The following is a 20,261-nucleotide window of genomic DNA, read 5'->3' on the forward strand; positions in this document are numbered from 1 at the left end:
TCTCATTTGCATTTAAAGAGACCACACCAAAACGAGTTGCTCTTAGAAGCACATCAGAAAAAGGGTAGAAAAGGGGTCTGTGGAGCTATAATAATGAGGAATTTAGACCCAAGCATTGCAGTTCCGCTTCATATAGACCACAACTGTATGATTTATATGTAAAAAGGAAGGATTTAAAACCATGATATGTCCCCTTTAAAGGTTGAATGGTCAAAATTGGTTGAAGAATGGCGGGGCTTGAAAGTTGAAAGAGCTAAAATTTCCAATAGAAATGTATGAGAAAGACAAAAAATTGATAAGTCAAAAAGTTTTAAAGTTACAAATTATAAACATACAAGCATAAATCTCTGGAACTTTCAGAAATTTTTGATAGCTTATTTGTCAAAATCAGACAAACGGTGTAGGAGGAGTTAATGCAGACGGAAGAAAAAACGGACTCGATCGTTCTTAGCATGTATTTAATTAATTCTATGTACTTAAGTTGTTTTAAGTTAAGCTAACTTACAAACAAATATAGTTCCATTTACTCAAAAATGATTAGTCAGTCATTTTTATCTGATTTCTTATTTATTTATTTTGTGCTTGGCACAGTTTAAGATAGAAATAAAACAAAACAACTATAACAAAAATGGAGGACATGAATAATAAAAGATTTAATTTTAAAACCCAAAAAACCTTCAAGGGGCTTGACTAAAAAGGCTTGAAGACGAGATGGGCCAAAATATGGTTTTTGGTAAGACTAGATTTCAAAATGAGCAGAAAAATGAGAAGTCCTAGTTTCTCAGTCCTCTACCAGTGGAAGGGATGGAGGGATGTCTAATCACAAGCCAAAAACTGGAGAAGTTCAATGGTTTTGCAGGCAAATGTGAGCAGAAAGATGAAGAGATAAAAAAAAAAACAACAAAAAAAACCCACAAGATTTGGATGAATGGATGGATGATGGTGATTTGCACTGCTTGTGACAGTAACAAAATGCTTTCAAACTACACTAGGTGTCCTCCATGACTGTTTGAAAAAAAAAAAAAAAAAAGTGTTGCAATTCCCAGATTTAGCCTCTAGGTGGCAATAGTTGGTTAATTTTGATCATTGGAAATGTTCACTGTACAAAGGGCATAACAAGATGACATCATGGTTTTCTCCTGTGGGGAAGTCACTGTGTGCATGTGTGCATATAAAAGAATATACATGTCCTTGCAAATTGTGTGTCTATACAAGCATTGATAGAAAAAATGAAACATTATCCCATAGGCCACATGTTTGCACTGCTTTTAGGATTTAATCCTAAATGAGACGTCTTTGGATCGCGTTGCAGTGAAAGTTAATCACAATGACTTTCTTTTCCGTTTTCCGTAAGCTAATTTCGAAAGAGTCGATGTCTGATTGACATTTAGCGGGTGATGTTTTCCTCCCGCTTTCTCTCTTGACCATATGTTTCTTACCTAACATGTAGTGCAAGTGTTCTCTGTGCGTGTGCGAGTAAACCAAGAAGTGTTTGCTGGTGACTCACACCAAACACGCACACACACACACACACGCTCACACTAATTTAGACACTGGGTGGAGGTTTTATCCCGACTCCTAATCAAGCTTCTCACAGTCGTACACATCGTGAACATGCATATGTTCATGTATAGAGTACGTGTGTGTATTGCAGTCCTGATCACTCATGCTGTATATAGTGTCCTGTAGTATCCTAAACGTGCTCCCCATAACAAGCACAATAGTCCCAAAGAAAAGATCAATAGCAGACGGCCCCTTGTGAGTCTCATCGATACCTAAACGTGAGGAAGAGCAAAATGTCTTTTTTTTCCCCTCCCATCCAAACACCTCACTATCTTTCCCTCTCGCTTCCTCTACCCACCCATGGTCTTTTGGTGATGTGGAGTGTGTGATGTATGAGGAGGAAGGAAAAGGGGTAGACTGCAGTGAATCGCTCCGGCAAGCCCTTCTGAGGTAGCTTAAGGCAGGATTATTAGCTTCTTATTGATGTCATCGACCTCTTAAGAAGGGAGGGGAGTCCATCACTCCGCTCCTCATTTCCCTGCTTTCTCCTCTTTTCTTGGCCACAGCTGCTCCCAGTCAAAAAACGTACATACGTATATTGCATTAAAGACGAGTCACAAGCCACTCCTTCTCTTTCATTTCCTTCTTTCACTTTTACTCCGTCGTTTAAATGTGAGTCTTTTCTCCCCGTGCACGATTTTGCTGGAGACCGTCTTTCTACTTGGATGGGTCTATCGAGGAAGACAGCTGCCATGTTACAAAAGCTCTCTGTGAGATGAGGTCCCTTTTTATCCCTGAGACCCACAGCAGCAATCTAAAAGGAGAGCGAGTTGTTAAATTAGGGGTTTTATGGAATAGGATCATATCAGTAATGAATTAACCTGTATTAGTTTATGCATCGCTGCTATGGGGCTTCCATACACCTGTCCCTCACTATTTGGGTCCTTTTTCTTTTTCTCTTTGACTCACATTCTATGAGTTGTCAGACTGTTTGACAGGATATGTTGTGTCCTTCTTTTATGAATCTCATGCTTAGCCAGAGGGGGATTTACTGTACATGTTTCGAGCATGACACAAACAATGTATACTGGGCTCTGTTGTCTTTGGTTGACCTATTGTTGGATAGCATTGGCGTGTGTATGCTTGGGTTTGAACAGGTCTTAGTTCTAGTACAAAAAATACAAAGTTAGCAAAATTGTTATTAAGTTAAGGGTTAGATTTTATGTAATTTAATTGCAGGACAGACGTTTATGTACATGTTTAGGCCGTAAGATGATTAATCACTCAAAACTTTATTTATATTGCACTTTTCCTACCTAAAAAAGCAATTAACAATAGAAATAAAAGAGTAAAAAGAAGCAAGAATAAAAGGCTAGTGAGGAGGTATCTCATGATCAGCAGCCTAATGCATTTTTTTGTTTATTAATATTGGGATTTATTGGGTTATCAGTAGTCAATGATAGTTTTTCTGGATTATTGGTGTTTTGCTAAACTAAGTTTGAGAAATTGTTGTTCCTTGCTGATTTGACTGCACCATTATATGTGTAGAGTTAATTTTGATACATTTCAAAGTGAATATTAAAGTTGGATTGCCTCCATTTAGTTTAGTCTTCTCCTTAGACGACTCAATTTACTTTTTTATTTGTTTACTGGAGGACCTACCAAACTAATGCAGGATTTGAATTGACTTTAAAAATCAATAACAATAAAATGACATGATTTTGGTTCAAGACTTCAGTGAAATTTGCTGACACTTCAGGTGTAATTTAGCACTTCTTCATTCTTTTCAATGCAGTGTCCTGTGTAGCAATGCTAAAAAACACACTAAAATGATGTGATATAGCTCAATGGCAGAGAATAAACAGATGGATGGGCCGTGACTAATGACCAGGTTCAATGTGTGCCCTCTTTTGTGAGTCGGGTCCAAGAAAGGCTGTAAAGGAAATCCATAAGATCCCTTGTCATCATAAAACAAATGGCCAAAAGTGCTTCACTGTGGGAGTTATGTATTCTTGATAAAAACTCTAAAAACTTAAAATGTGAGAAACACGAGTGCATTCTTATCCAACTATGTTTTTGTTAAAAGCAAATTTTGATGGCAAATGAATGAACATTTAAAAGAACCACGTTAAAAGCCACTGAAATGATATGTGCTGTGTTACCAGTTTGGGATTTTGACATTGGTCTAGGGTCTATATCGGTGACATGCCGTGAGCACGAGGGTTGGGTAGGCAGGGCGTTGCAAATCGAGACCACCAATGTCGACACCAATGACGATTTGGCTGGCAAGTGTTAATTTAACAAAATCAAGATCGTAAAACACCATTAAAGAAACTTAAGCCAAGTATTGGTTTCCAACGTAAGGTACGCTGTGCAGTCCTGCTCCCATCCCCATTTCTGACGGTTTCCCTCTTCCACTACACACATCCCCGTTTTAAACACAAGCAGAGTCCAATACAAACAACAACCAGATAAAAACACTGCTAATTTTATTAATTTTCAGACTCTGCCTTTTTATCAAAAATCACCCCACTCTCCTTTTATCGACAGTATTTTTATTATAAATAATTAGATTTTTGACCACAAACTTGATTGATTGTTTTTAACTGAAACTTGGCTGGGTACTGACGCACCAATTATTCTCACTCCAGCTTCGCCAGCAAATTTTTACTTCTCCTTTAGCATATGGTATGGTAAGAGGGGAGGTGGCACAGCATCAATTATCACAAACAACCTTGACACCAAACCTATTTTATTTAAATCTTATTCTTCTTTTGAATTTCACGCTTTTGTTTTTAGCAGTCCTTCAATTTTTTCTATCACTGTTTATAGACCCCCAAAACCATGCACTGTTTTTATTGATGAGTTTTCTGAGTTTTTATCAAATATTTAAAACAAATTTGATAGGATTCTTTTAATTGGTAATTATAATTTACATGTAGATAACCTTTTCGATTCTTTTGCTAGGGACTTTTTAAATGTTCCTAATTTTATGGATTTTTACCAGCACATCATGCAGCCGACTCACAACAGAGGACACACTCTGGACCTGGTCACCACTCATGGCCTGTCCACATGTGCATCCTATGTTGTTGACTTGGTTGTCTCTGACCACTGCTGTGTGTTATGTAATATTACCGGTGTTATCCAGCAGGAAGAACAGTGAGGAGGTGCTACATCACACCTGAAGTGGCTGCAAACTTTAAGGAGGTTTTAAACAAATATCCACCGCCTGTTTTACCTGTTTTAACAATTAACTTCAGTTCTATTTAGATGTGACAAAAAAGATGAATAAAAAAACATAAAGCTCTATTTAGAAATGAAGAACTGAACAGGCTAAAATGAAGATGAAGGTGGAGAAACAGCAAAACAACAATTCACCAACAAACCCTCCATGAACAGTTAAAACCTTATAACAAAGCCGTAAGAAACACAAGAAATTCATGCAAAAAATTTGAAAAAAGTTGGAATTTTTTTGTGACCAATATCCAACTCACCATTTTTAAGCAAAATTTTTGAAAAACTTTATTCAAATGAACAACTTCTTAGCTGATTTTAATATTTTTGAAAAGTATCAGTCTGGTTTTGGAGTGAACCACAGCACAGACTGCACTATTGAAGATTTTAAATGACATTAGGTACAACCTGGACACAAAATGACAAACGGTGTTGGTTCTACTGGACCTTAGTGCAGCTTTCAACACCGTAGACCACACCATGCTTTTAGATAGACTCAAACATCTGGTGGGATTCTCTGGTGCTGTTCACAAATAATTTTAATTCTACCTCACAGACAAGATCTTTATGGTAAGTTTGGATATTTTCTCCTCTAGGGTCCATAAAATAACATGTGGTGTACCTCAGGGATCAATTTCAGGCCCTGTTTTATTTAATGTATATATGCTCCCTCTTGGTGATGTCATCAGGAGGCACGTAGTGAACTTCCACAGTTATGCTGAGGATAGACAGCTGTATATCTACGTGTCTTCTGATGACACCAGTTGAATGGATGCTATTTTTAACTGTATTTTAGATCAAATCCTGGATGGCAGAAAACTTTCTCCAGCTCAATCAGGACAAAACTGAAGTTTTTATTCTCGTCCTGAGGCCCAGAGAGAGGAACTTTTACCTAAACTACAAACAGCATCTTTGATTCCTTCCACACAAGTTAAAAACCTTGGCATTATTTTAGACCCTGAGCTCACTTTTATTCCTCACATTAAAAATATAACAAAATTAGGTTTTCATCATTTGAACAACATAGCCAGAGTCCGCCCCATTCATTCTCAGGCCAACATGGAGACGCTAATGCATGCTTTTATCACCAGTTGGATTGACTACTGTAATGCCCTGCTTTCTGGTCTTCCCAAAAAGGGTATTTCAACTTTACAATAATTACAGAAATCAGCAGCACAACACATTACATCCCTTTTTAAATTGCTGCCTTGACTCCCTATGTGTCTCAGTATCGATTTTAAGGTTCTCTTACTGGTTTTTAAGTGTCTTTATTATATTGGGCTTTCTTATCTTTCAGGACTACTTTTACCCTACGAGCCTTCTCGAACCCTGAGGTCCTCCGGCGCTGGCGTTTTAGTAATCCCTATAGTCAGGACATGCACACACGGTGAGGCGTTCCAGTTTTACGGCCCCTGTCGGAGAACCTCAGGGCTTTATTCATTTTGGGATTGTCATCTTGGCAGCGTATTCGTTGTTTGTGTTGGAAACACATAAACATGGAGAAAATGACAACAACAATCTTTTGTACCATTCACTGTGGAAAGTACGGACAATTTTCTGACCTTTCCCTTGCTGAAGGTCTGGTAGCTCAAGTGTTGCTTTCTAATCTTTTAAAAGCTGTCGTTTTTCCTCAAAGAAAAGTTGTGAAAATGTCCTTATTGTCTCTAGCGCTGTCATCCTGCCTGTAGTGTCATCCCGCCCACTAGCTAGAGAACGTAGCAGCAGCAGCTCTGTATCAGTTCACTAATGTATATAGTGAACGTGCTCATAGCATTCAGCATAGCACGGTTACGTCGAAAGGCAGCGTAGCAATCTTCCTTTTTACGTAAATGGTTTTCATATTGGGGAACTGACTACGCATGCACAAACACATCCATACACTGATATGAGGGGCACAGGCAGAGCAGCAATGTGCCTTTGGGAGAGGGTGTGGCCTCCTCCAGCCTCCTCCTGCCTTATTAATGCAGCGCAGGAGTGAGAGTGACTTGTGCAGCGTCTCTGCCGTACCAGGAAATAGTGGTGTTGCGTCATTTGGGCTATGAAAAACACAAAATGCTGACGCTTTCAAACTTATTGGTACTGTAGGCTATCGGAAATTGAAAAATAAATTATAATTATATTATAATTAAAACAAATAATCAAAATATCAATTCACCCTTGGGTAGCCACTGCCTACCCTGCCTACACTGACTGCACGTCACTAGTCTATATATTAAAGGCAGTGTTGGTTTGTTCTGTAGTGGTCCTTCCTTGGATAGGCACCAGCAGATCCCCACGACTCTAAAAATGCTGAGCAAGCGAGCCAGAAAATTGAAGCATGGATGGATGGTCCTTCTTTGGTTGTCTTTAATATCTTGTGCTGAAGATGGGTGGAATTGAAGACTTCTTCTGTCTGGCAGTTGATCCAGGTTTGATATTGGTTTAGCAGCACTTGTCCATCCTGGGGAGCTAATAGTTTGAACCAGAAAACGGGGATTAAGCATGGCAGAGGGCGTGTTTTGTTGTGAATACACACGTGTAGATAGTCACATTCTTTATTTTTCTTTTAAAAACTTTGTGACCTGGACATGTTCAAAAATTCATTAAAAAACTACCCTGGATAGCCTTTGCTAGAAGGATGAGTTCTCTTCAAAAAATGCAATCATTGTGTCCTTGCAAAGAGAAGTTTGAGGTTTATCCTTTCTTTGTGCTAGTAGTAAATATTTTTCAAACTGCAATGTTTTCTGGCTTGGCTTGAATTAAACCTGGCCTTGACTTGAATTCAAGTGGAACAAGTCTTGGAATTAGATTGGACTTGACTGAGGTGGTCTTGCTTACAGGCTAATGCGTGCATGGAAACACACACATGAACACACAGACTTCCAAATACAGCTTCAGTGCCAGAGAAAAATACCTCAGTGGATAAATAAATAAGCTTACGTCTGTGTTGCTTGCCAGTGCTCCTATGCCCTGTGTTGTTGTGACTGAATTATGGCAAACCTTTTGAACAAATTGCTTGTGAGTCTAATGGGTCAGAATGCTCTATATCTTGCGGAGGGGCTGCTGTCATGCTCTCACTGTAACCCGGTACTGCAGCCTCTTGCAGGGGCGTGTCTCCTGAATTTTCAGCGGGATAGATGAGAGCTGGCAGGTTTGAAATGAAAGAGGTTGCAGTGCTCTACAACTGTAAGTGGACTGCGGTTTAAGAAAGAAGGTTACATACAGTTGAGGTAATTCTTGGAGCCGTATGGGACTAAGGCCTGTCCTGGCTGTACCCAGCTTTTTCATGCTGAGACCAACTCTAGTGAAGAAGTATAGTGGAGTATGAATTAATCAACCAACTCAGGCTAAAGAAGAAACTGCACTAACCTTTAGCATGGAATAGACCAGGGGTCACCAACCTTTCTGAAACAGTGAGCATCTTCATAGGTACTGTATAGTTTGAAGGGCTACCAGTTAGAAAAGCATTTTTTAAATACTACGTTTTCATGGTTTCACTTTAATTAGAGGCTAAGATCATAAGGAAGGCTAGCAGTAACTCAAAAAGGTAGGAATTGTTTTATTTTCATAGAAAATGATCATCTTCCTATTTTATTAGCTTCTAACATACAACTTTTAACTAATCGTACAACATGTAAAATCTAACAATTATGTCATATTTTACAAAAATTCTTCTTGCGTTTTTAGGATTATATCTTATATATACTGTATAATATTATATATAACATACCACAACCAATACACCAAATCTGCAGTACTTAAAAACATTGGTCACAATGTTTCAGGTAAAATAAACATTTAAAGATGGTTAATTTAACACTAAAACTTTATTATTATATTAGACTTTAGCAGTATTTCCCTCTACTAAGTACTAACTACATCTGTAATATTTGTATTTATCTTTGTGAGTTTGAATTCTGGAAAGCAACTCAGATTTTAGATGGAGCTCATTGGTGACTAGAACTCTCAAGGGCCCCTCACATGGTCCATGAGAGCTACCTGGTGCCCGCGGGCACCGCGTTGGTGACCCCTGGGATACACTAAAAGCAAACCGCTACTTCCTGGAGAGGTTTTAAGCTGCACCAATGTGCATGGCTTTAAAGGCATTGGCTGCTATTTTCTGATAATTTTCTGCTTGAACATTTTTAAAATCAGTGATAAATGCTTCAAAACTATAGAATGAATATATGACTGTAACAGCTGTTAATCCACATGGATGTTTTTTAGCTTGCAAAATGATACCAACCCAATAAACAATTCTAGATTTAGATAGTTTACCTAAAAAAAAAGTAACGATTCAGTCTTGCTCAGACACCAATTTGGTATTTATTCAATGCAGAGTAGATTCTGAATAGTAGATTATTAGACTGAAGGCATTTACTGTGTGACTTTGTTGACTGCTGCAGGTCAAGTATTTACTTTTGCGCTGCGTTACTCACATCTGTCATCAAAGCAAGAAAGGATGGCTCATTAATCTCCCCTTGTGAAATTATGTTCCCATGCACACTGGTTCATTAAGTTGTGTATTTTTTTTTTAAGAGAATTGCTACCAATACTTGTCCTACCTCGCATTGGTTACTCCAGTTTTGCATTGACAACTCGAGCTGGCAAACACTTTTGAGGTTCCAAACACCATGTTTATCTATTATAAATAAATAATAGTCGTTCCCAAGAGAACAACTTGCAGCCCTCTTTAAATCCCGTTAACCATGAATACATTCCTAGTTTTTGACTTTGACTTAGATTATCCTCGGATAACGGAATTCTATGTGACTGTTCAATCAGAGAGCTGAAAATAATCAGTTGACGTTTACGGCAGCTTGCTGGCCCGGGTGCATCATCTTGAACCATAATTGGTTAAAGCAAGCAACTCATGGTCATTAAATTTAGTTCACAAAGGCCAGAACTGCTTTTTCTGCAGGGCGAAGGCTGATATTTGTGACCCTGGCAACAGATGACAGCTAAAGCATAATTAGATGAAAACCCACCCAAAGCAAAACAACCAAGATCTGCAATTATCGGTGTGTATTTATTTGTTTGTTTGTTTGTTTGTTTGTTAGCAGATTACGTCAAAAGTGCTTAATCGATTTTGACTTTTTCTTCTTTTTTTCTTTTCTTTTTTTTTTTTTTTCGTTTTCTTTGTAAACCAATTATAGACCTTACGCCATGGAAAATTCAAATAAATGTTGTAAGGGATGTGGATTGATATACTTATTCTGGATAAGTAAAAAATTAACAATCCCTATTTCTCATCATTGCCAAAATAAAAATAAAAATTCGATATATATATCTTGCTTTTGTACGTGACCGATATTTATGAAATTTGATTCAGTTATGTTGGGTTGGTTCGTCAATTAACCCACCAAGTTTCATCCACAACCAAATTGTGCATTTCATCACAATTTTTGGATGGAAAAAATGGGGGTGCTCATACATTTGAACCTACTGTATCAATATAAATGGGGATAGAAGTTTCTTACAAGCCTTTAAAGTGTGAAACATCATGGAACAATGGTCAGGATCACTGATCCAGATAACTGCCAATTTCTTGTATTTCTTTTGGTAATTGACCCATTTGGAGGGTGCCCTGGCATTGTTTACGGTGTCAAAGACAGGTGTACTCGAGAGTTAGACAAGGGGCCAGGCCTACAGCTTGAGACAGCAGGTCCACTTTGACTGGGAGTGGCCAGTGTCATCCATATACAATGCAAAGAAGGGTTGGAAACCATTGTTTCCAGAGCCAGTGTGGTGCTATTAGCAGGACCCTGTAGGCCCCGTGACTAACCTTGGTCAGTATGTACCAAGGTTAGTCAAACTTGAGCGAACACGTTGCAGTAAGTTGTAGTAATTATTTTTTTTTGTATTTTTCACATTTTGGCTGCAGATATGCTAATATGAGCCTTGTTATAACGTCATACAGTAAGTTACTCAAATGTGCATCTTTTGGGGTACATGCTATGGTCCAATACAGAGACACAAACTCTGGTTGTAGAGCAAGTACCATAAAAATAGTCTATGGACAGTGATATATGCACATAATGCTTTGTTCCTGTTTTTCTATCCAACCCCTACCAGTTGACCCTATTGTGCTGTTTTAAGAGTGTAAAGACATTTAAGATAATTTTTAATTTAACAATTTATCTTATTTAATTCATGTTTGTTTTAGTTAAAGTGATGCTGTAGTATATTCACACTGATTTGAAAATAAATAAACCAGTAAATAATTTAATCACCAGTTGCTCAGTACTTGAGTCGTTTTTTTTTTTTTTAACAAAATACTTACATACTCTTACTCGTGTAATGGAGAAGTACTTTTTTATTTACTTGAGACGTTAACCTAAAGTAACAGTACTAATACTACAGTTACATTTTTTTTCTACTGCTAGGTGAACCAACCCTGACGCAGCCATGAAGTGTCCCATTTCCTAGAACTACCACTTTTGAAAAGGTTCCTATAAGCTGCCCATCGTTGTCTTTGTTAACACCATTAGCCTTGAATGATTGCTTAAGCCACGTAAATTCGCTGATGTGCAGCAACTAACACACACACACACACAGGCAGGACACCATGATGGTGGGCCTTGTGTGCTGAATGAGACTCTTTACCACCACCAGTGATTATCTTATAAATCAATACTCTGGGCCAGCTGGGCAGTGTTTTTGTGTATTAGCCTTTGGATGCGGACAGTAATATGGTCAGCGTAGACTAGACAAACAGATTAATACATTAAAGAGGTCAAAATTACATCTCTTGCCTTCTTCTAAGTCACGACAGGCTTCTTCGAAAGTGAAAGGTCCAAATTGTGTTTTGGTGCCAGTGAGTCTGCAGGATTGAAATGACGTCAAAGCTTGGAATTTGTGGCTGAGGTTGCTGTTGATGCTTAGTGGTGTTGCTGTTCACTGGTCTTGTCTTTCATTCAAGTAGAAAGTTATTGCATTTCAGCTCAATTCCTTTAGTATTGATAAGGTCAGGATAGAAAAATTACATTTATGAAATGAGAGGAGCATCTGTTAGTGTAACTAATGGAGCATGACTTTCATGACTTCCCGAAAAGCATATTTGATGCAACAAAAAAAAGTACTATTGTGTATATAGAATCAGGTTGGTCAAAACACTTGGTGTTCCTAACAGGTCCATTGATGAATGAGTCTTGTGTTATCTAATCAAAGCAGAAAGCTTATACATCTGTGGTATTCTGGGAAATGCATAATTGTGGGTAATCAATATGGTTTAGAATAGCCTCCCATTGTCAACTGTGACTTATCTTATAACCTCACTGCAGATAAAAGTCCTCTGACCTGGACCTTGTAGAATCTCTGCTCTTCTTATTCAAGGATTTTTTATTGTTAACCTAAAATGTTTTACTTGCCTCGGTCAGACACATTGCTCTATTCTCCTTTATGCATGAAACCAACACTTTTTTTTGCGTTGGTTAACAATCACCGTGATGTATTTTAAAGCAAATCTAAATACCTACTTCACCTCTTGTGCCCCTGTTACAACTCTCTACTCCATTCAATAAACCGCTGCTGGATTCCCCACTTACATAGTGGAGACTGGCTTGCATTACTCCTCAAACATAAACATGGTGGTAATCGCTTCTTTTTTTCTTCTTTTTTAAAAAAATGGGAAGCCATACAATCATGAACAGACTCAATGGCATAACTGACAAAGTAACCCTTGTTTTTTTTTTTAAATTCTTTTTCTCTTCATGTTGGATGTTATTTCTCTTTGTTGTTTACGCTGCTTGCCTACACTTGAGTCAACGTTTTTCTGTTGCCTTCGTCTGTGGCCTGCTACCCATTGACATGAGGTGGCAAGACTCCCGCTGCTGTTGTTTTCTGGCAGCAGTTAGCCACATGGGTTCAGGCAAAGTGGGAGAAACATAATAACCTTTTTGGTTTTCCACAGGGTTATTATATGGCCATGGATTAGAGTTTTTTCCCTGCCCTGTATAATAGCTGCTCATTCAGCAAGCTCATTTAGAGGAGCCTGTACTGAAGGATATACGTAAAACGAGAAAGACTTCTGCAAGAGCGGTTGGAAGTGCTTTCAAAGTTGGAAGTCACACCTTTGATTCCCTGTTTGTTTGGCTGTTTCTTTACTGCCCTATTTTTCTTGCCTCACCCTCTTCCTGCCTCACTCTTTCCTCTGCCACTCATTTAGGTCACTTGCACTCTCAAGGTCATTTGCCTTGTGCGAGCACATGAAATGTTGGAAGAAGTCAATTCCCATGAAATCTGATTGAGCCTCCTTCTGAGCTAACAATGCAGTGTTGTGGAAATGCTAACTTCAGCTTCAGAAAGCATACCCAGACTCTTTTTTTTTGTTTGTTTTTGGCCATGCTGTCTGCATTTCTCGTCAGGACTTTTAATCAGAGTCATCTCAAATGTCACTTTTACTAATCATCATGCTGCAGATATCTTCCTTGGCATTTCTCCAATGAAACAAAGCAGCCAACTTTTGAAAATCAATCGCTGGAGTATTTTTGTGCGTGTGTCCATTTCCATGCATTCATGTGCTCGTGCTGCATCAGATGTTCCATCAGATGAGTTTGGGCTCGTCTGTTGTTTTGCCGTCAAATAAGTGAATGTCATGGTGTAGAAGAACAGAGGAGTGGGGCTCTTCTCTGCATTTTGCTGGATGCCTGGTTGTCAATGATAATTTTCTTGCCTGATTCCAGTGTCCTATTCTTCTGCCCGTGATCAAGCTTTTTTCCAAAGTAGTTTGTATGAGACAGCACTGCCAACCGGTTAGAGCACATAAATAACTGAGTGCTACATTGATCGGACTGTGACAGAGGGAAGCAGAGTCTTGGCGAACTCCCTTGAACTCACTCTCTATCATGCATGTGGCTTTGGGGAAAGCCCTGACATTATACTTTATTGCTTTGACTGCTATATTGGCATTTTGCTGCCTTTTAGGAAATGACTGAGCTTCTGCCTTTGATTTTTTTTTTTGCCTTCGTCTTTTACTCGTTAATGAAGTAGCACGGGGGAGATGCTATGGGATGATGTCATCTCCTAATATCTCACCACCACCCACCCCCCATGCCACTCCCCTTCGCAGTACGACCGACAGCGACTGATTTCACACACAAACATGCATAGAATAAGTGAGGTGGGGATTGTGGTAGCTTTCACACCTCCATTATAAAAGTCACAGTGCATCTACAATATCACAGAGTAAGCCTGTCGATGTTTCTGAGATGTTCCTGCCTTTCGGTAATTGGGAACGGTGGGTATGAAAAGGTTATTCGTCTTCTTTGTGTGTGTGTATGCGTGTGTGTAACAGAGATAGAGAAGAAAAGAGAGAGTATGCGTTTGCATTCCAATAACCCCATTTTGCCCAATTTTAATATTAACAAAAACTTCTGAACTTCATTTGGTGCATAAGATCCAATAGATATTTTTAAGAGGTGGAATTAGTGATCAGAATAATAGAAGTGGAACGTATGCATACATGATTGGATATGCAGTGTGAAACGGGGGTGGGTGGGGTATGGGAGCGTGCGTATGTTCCAAGAGATAATTGCATTTCTCTCACTTGTTACCCTTTACAGGCCTTCAAAAGTGCCACGATGAGTTCGTACTGGTGTGCTGGAAAGGGCGACGTCATTGATAACTGGTGTCGCTGTGACCTGAGTGCCTTCAGCAAAGATGGTCTGCCTAACTGCAGTCCCCTCAGGCAGCCAATGTAAGTGTGAGCTGACATTATGACACCTTGGATTTCATTCACAAGGGAGTTGAAATAATGTATGCACTCGCACTCACATACGTGCATACATACCTGATTTGAGAAAGCTGCCTTCACAAGCTCAGTCCATCAAATTTAAACTTTTGGTTTTTCATTATTCTCACAAAAAAATTGGTTAGAGAATATAATATCAAGACAATCTATGAATGAAAATAAGATTATGCTTCGTGTGATATGTACAATATTGCAGTAGGGTAATATTCACAATTTTAATTCATTCTATTAAATCATGTTATTTCTTGATTTATTCAAAATAATCACAATTTATCAGATTATAAAGCTCAGAATTTATTTTATTTTATTTGAATTATTTTAAGAACTGTCCTATTTGTATATAGCACACTATGTTTATATTGACTTTTAAAGCATGTCAAGTTTAAGTTTCAACCAGGGGAGAAAAAAGATAGAGCGTGGACAATATTAATTAACATTAATCAACATATTTGGCTATTTTACTATTTATATTTCTTTAGACAATCTCATTGAAAACATCTTTAAAATGTACTTATCAATGTGCATACAACACGTTGCTCTAAATTTTCTGTGCTTGCAGAAGGACCAATGCATTTGATAGGTATTGTTTGTTGAAATATACATGGGATATACAATGGTATACTGTAGGTATTGCACTTTCAATGGGCTTGTAAAGGGTTAGTGTTGTTTTTTTTTTTTTTCTACCATCTTTTATTGCTGAATTTATTGACTAGTTTATGCTATGACAAAATGCATTTTTTAAATTTACTGTATATATTTGTATATGTTTATTTTATTATTATTTTTACTTGTTTTAGGACTGCTTGTTCCAGCCAAACCCATCACCAAAAAGCATCAATGTAAAAGTTATTTTGTGATTTGGACAATGCATAGGAGAATCATCACATTAGTTCTGACTTATACCAACAGAGTAAGGTTAAATAATGACCTTGAGTGTTTAGATTCATTTTTTTTTTTATTACTGTTTTGATGAGGCATTTTTTTAATAATAAAAAACAGCAATCAATTTCATGCAAATCCTTATAAATCTATAATTTACTGACCGAGGTTTTACTCGAGCATGAATAAAAAATGTAGTCATATGATGCCCCAAAAATTTGATAATTACTAAGCAAACTTGAAACTGCTGATGAATATCATGTCTTTATTGTTGAGAATGCTTTTCACACTATATTTTTGAATGTTTCTATCTTGTTCATGTTTATATTGTTTTTCCATTTTGTTCTATTAGCTTGCGTCTCGCCCCTTACCTGGAGCCTTCAAGCACGATGGTTGCTCTGGAGTGGTTGGATGTGGAGCCTCTGATCGGATGTAAAATATCGGACTATGTCATTCAGCATAAACGAGTGGAAGATCCAACCGAGGCAGAAGTCTACACAGGTAAAGGATCTTGAGTTATTTCTAACCAGATCTTTGAATTTGAATCCATTGAAGATGCATTTGCGTCAATGCTTTCAATCCTGAATATCAACAAAAAAGTGTGAAACCTCTTTACCTCTAGCACCTACTTTCTAATTTTACACAAGAGTTTACACACAAATTAATTTAATTTATTATCTTATCGGCTGTAAAGTAAGACCTTTAGTTGACAATTAATGAGAGAAATTTCATGAGAGACTATAAATGGTGCTGACCTTTGTGTGCGAGGGTGAGTAAAATGGTCATTATCACGATGAGAGGCTGAGGTGAGTCAGACAAGAGAGCAAGATTTAATAATACTGAAGAAAATAGGTGGTCTGGAACAAACCAGCTTTAGACATCCGGAAGTACGTAGAAGCCGTCCATCACCCTTGGGAGGCGTGTGGATGAAGCGTGGGCACCAGTGAGCAAGGAGAAGGTAAAGACAGCTAGACAAAGGCATGCTGGCAGGCGTCAAGTAGAAAAGGGCAGATGGTGTGGGTGACTCACTTTGCTATGTGCCAGTCAACATTATACAGCTTGTCGTAGCTGGGATTAAAAGTGTATACAGATTAAAAAGTGATTGTCCTCAACTGCTGTCATGATCCTGCAATGCTTTTTAACGGACAACTTTTTCTTGCTTGTTGGTGAATTATCAGTGAATGGATATTAGGGCTGGGCAATATATGGTGATGTTTTAAGCAGAAATTATTTTTTAATGAATTTTAAAATGGTAAGAAACCATTGGAAAAAGGTAAAAATTGTGCCTCATCTTGTGTCGTCATAATGTGTTGTGCCCCCCAGTTTGGGAATCACAACACTATGCAATACACACTCTCTCTCTGCCCCCGTTGTTTCTCGACTTTGGACTTTTGTGTCTGTCGACAGGTCACCTTCCAATGCCCTTAAGTCTGTGTTCTAGTGCAAAAGCATGTGATGAGATGGGGTATGGAGGGATGTGGCCACGCAAAAAATGAGAGTGGGGTGCAATATCATATGATACCCCCCCCCCCTTGCTTTACCTCATGAATTATTCAAATTTCAAGTTTGAGTAAATCAACAATTTTGATAATATTTGTTATTTTGCAGGTATTTTCCTACATAGAGATATTGGTGGCTTCTGCAAAAGACTATTATTAGATATCGATCAGTGTCAATATAAATATAGTCAATACATCACCCTGGGATGATGTGATTACCAAACATCATGAGGCGCTGAGTTGTATTTTTTGTTCTGCATGCCCAATGTCGCAAGTTTAAATTGTGATCAAAATTACTTACTTCAGTCACTTAAAATATCATTTACAATTCTATAATATATATCTATTATATATATATATATATATATATATATATTATAGATATACATATACATATTATAGATATACATATACATATTTGGAAAAGGCCAGGGGCAGTGGTCGTGGAGGGGGTTTAGCAGTTATCTATCACTCGGATTTACACCTATCCTCTGTGACTTTGCCAAAACCATCATCTTTTGAACCCCTGGTTTTTACATGCGAAAAACCCATCCCACTTACAACCATCCTCATATACCGGCCACCTTAATCACACCCAAGTTTTGTTTCAGAATTAACTGACTTACTCCTGTGAGTTTGCACAGCATCAACCAATGTGGCAATTCTTGGAGACTTTAACGTTCATGTAGATTCTCCCACAAGTCAATACACTAAGGAACCGTTACAAATTCTTGATATACTCAATCTCAGACAACTCGTGACAGTCCCTACCCATACAAAAGGGCACACATTGGACCTCATCATAACAAACTTCCCTGTTAACAATGTTTATGTACATGACCTAGGCATATCCGACTACAATGCCATATCACTAGACTTTTCACTCCTGACGTCACTCAATGAGCCTAAACATAAAATCTGAAACCCTGAACACCTGTCTTACGACCTACAAAACCTGACCATATCTGCCCATCACTCTGCCCCTGATGCACTTGTAGACCATTACAACACTGGACTGCAAAAAATACTTGATGCCCATGCGCCCCTCAAGACGCAGACTGTAACATTTACACGCCCTGCTTCGTGGTACACTGGTGACAGAAGGCAGCTGGGAGAGTTCTTGAGAGGCGCTACGTTGCCTCTCCACTGACTGTCCATAAAACTGCTTACAGAGAGCACCAAAGATCAAATGCAAAATCACTCAGTCAGGCACGGTCACAATACTATTCCAACATCATGAACAATAATCCAGGGAATTCAAAACAGCTCTTTAAAACAATAAATTATCTTCTCAGTCCTCCAGTCCTGAGGCAAAATAACTGTACAGATGACCAGTGCAATACATTTCTTGATTCATTCACTACAAAAATCACTACTGTTTGTTCTAACCTGACACCTGGCAATGTCACGCCATCCCTTCCCACAACCTCAGCACCAAGATTCTCTCATTTCATCCTCCCCACAAACAGACAGGTTGAGATTCACATTCACAACATGAAACCCTCAACGTGCTCACTGTACCCCCTTCCCACTGCCCTGATAAAATCAAATATTACTTCCTTAAGCCCTCTCATCACCGCCATCATAAGCTTCTCACTGCAATCTGGCCACCTTCCAAATTTCTCTCCAAAATCATTGAAAAAGTTATTGCCACTCAAATCCATAACCATCTACACTCACACAGTCTCTGGTTTCCGTTCTGCCCACAGTACAGAGACAAATGATCTGCTTGTGACCGCTGACCAGGGCTCTCCATCCCTGCTCTTGGACCTCTCAGCCGCCTTCAACACTGTTGATCATACCATCCTCCTTCACCGTCTGCAACACTTCACTGGCATCTCACATACAGCACTTCAGTGGTTCAGTCCAACTCACTGATAGAGTTGAGTATGTGGCCCTGGCGGGAGCCAGGTCGAGGCCTCACACCGTGACCTGTGAAGTGCCTCAGGGGTCGGTCCTTGGCCCCACCCTCTTTTTCATCGATATGCTCCCCCTGGGCCACATCATCAGCAGGCATGGAGTTGCCTTCTACTGCTATGCTGATGATACTTAGCTCTATGTCCGGTTGGACCCCACATCCCCCACATCATCACTCCCCACTCTCACCGCCTGCCTGGAGGAGACAAGCTCTAAAACTGAAGGTCTCCTCATTGGGACCCCACACCAACTTTGATCCTCCCCCTGACCGTTTACTCAATTGGCGGCCGTGACATTCCTCTCACATCCTCCGTTAGCAAACTTGGTGGTTTGATTTGACCCCCACCTATCATTTAACAACCATATCCAACATATCTGTAAGACTGCCTTCTTTCACCTCCGGAACATCTCCAAACTCCGTCCCTCCCTCTCCCTTTCTGATGCAGAGAAGCTGGTTCATGCCTTTGTCTCCTCCCGGCTTGACTACTGCAATGCACTCCTCATCGGGATCCCTGGCAGGAGCCTGCAGAGATTGCAGTACATTCAGAACTGCGCAGCCATGGTCCTGATGAGGGTGCGCAAATCTGAACACATCACACCCATCCTCTATAACGTTCATTGGTTTCCTGTTAGGTTCAGGATTGAGTATAAAATCTTCCTCCTGACCTATCAGTGTGTCTATGGCAGCGCACCAGTATACCTCAAAGAACTCATCCATAGTCACAAACCAACTCAACATCTCTGCTCCTCTGACAGTCACCAACTCCATGCCCCCTAAACAAATCTTCGCACTATGGGAGATAGGGCCTTTCAGGCGGTTGTGCCTCCACTGTGGAACGCCCTCCCCAACCACTTGAGGGTACCACAGTCTTTTGAGGCTTTTAAAAACAATCTAAAAATCCACCTCTTTTGTATTGCATTTAAAATGTTTCTAAATGCTGTCTTTACTGTTTTTATATGTTTGGTGTTTTTTTCCCCCAGCACTTTGAGATGTGTTTTTATATGTAGAGTGCAATACAAATAAAATGTATTATTATTATTATTATTATTATTATTATTATTATTATTATTATTATTATTGTTATTGTTATTATTATTATTATTATTATTATTATTATTATTATTATTATTATTATTATTAATACTAAATGCCATAGACAAACAATAACATGAAAAAGCCACACAAAAGGTGGTGGATACTTAGTAAACGACCAGATACTGTACGTTGTTTTGAGTTGATAAAAGTTTATTTTGGGAAAGTGTTCACTAAAACTATGGCGAAGATTATTTGTCGACAAAACTACATTGTCACTCTAAGGTCTGAGCAGGCATGGACTCAAAAAGGAATGCAGTGATGAGCCAAGGTGACCTAACGTAAGAAAATAAACGAAAAGTGTGGCTCAGATCAATAGCAGCAGGTGTTTTGGACTGAGGTGACTGGACTGATTGCATTTAAAGCATTTTCTCCAATGCATAATACAGTCTAAAGCTAAGGT

The 20,261-nt window shown here is 38.8% G+C and overlaps 1 protein-coding gene across 2 annotated transcripts in view; it reads left to right on the forward strand.

Annotated features, from left to right (window-relative positions):
* The window catches only part of astn2 (astrotactin 2), a 339,835-nt gene extending 321,154 nt beyond the window's left edge, over positions 1 to 18,681 (forward strand). For both annotated transcript variants that reach the window (XM_028462826.1, XM_028462827.1), the window contains exons 18-20: positions 14,283 to 14,416; positions 15,702 to 15,850; positions 18,558 to 18,681. In XM_028462826.1, the coding sequence (XP_028318627.1) occupies positions 14,283 to 14,416; positions 15,702 to 15,850; positions 18,558 to 18,583 (309 nt within the window). In that variant the 3' untranslated portion in view covers positions 18,584 to 18,681. The remainder of the gene's footprint in view (positions 1 to 14,282; positions 14,417 to 15,701; positions 15,851 to 18,557) is intronic.
* The last annotated feature ends 1,580 nt before the right edge of the window (positions 18,682 to 20,261 follow it).

The sequence above is a fragment of the Gouania willdenowi genome, chromosome 12 (genome assembly GCF_900634775.1).
Source record: "Gouania willdenowi chromosome 12, fGouWil2.1, whole genome shotgun sequence".
Classification (NCBI taxonomy): domain Eukaryota; kingdom Metazoa; phylum Chordata; class Actinopteri; order Blenniiformes; family Gobiesocidae; genus Gouania; species Gouania willdenowi.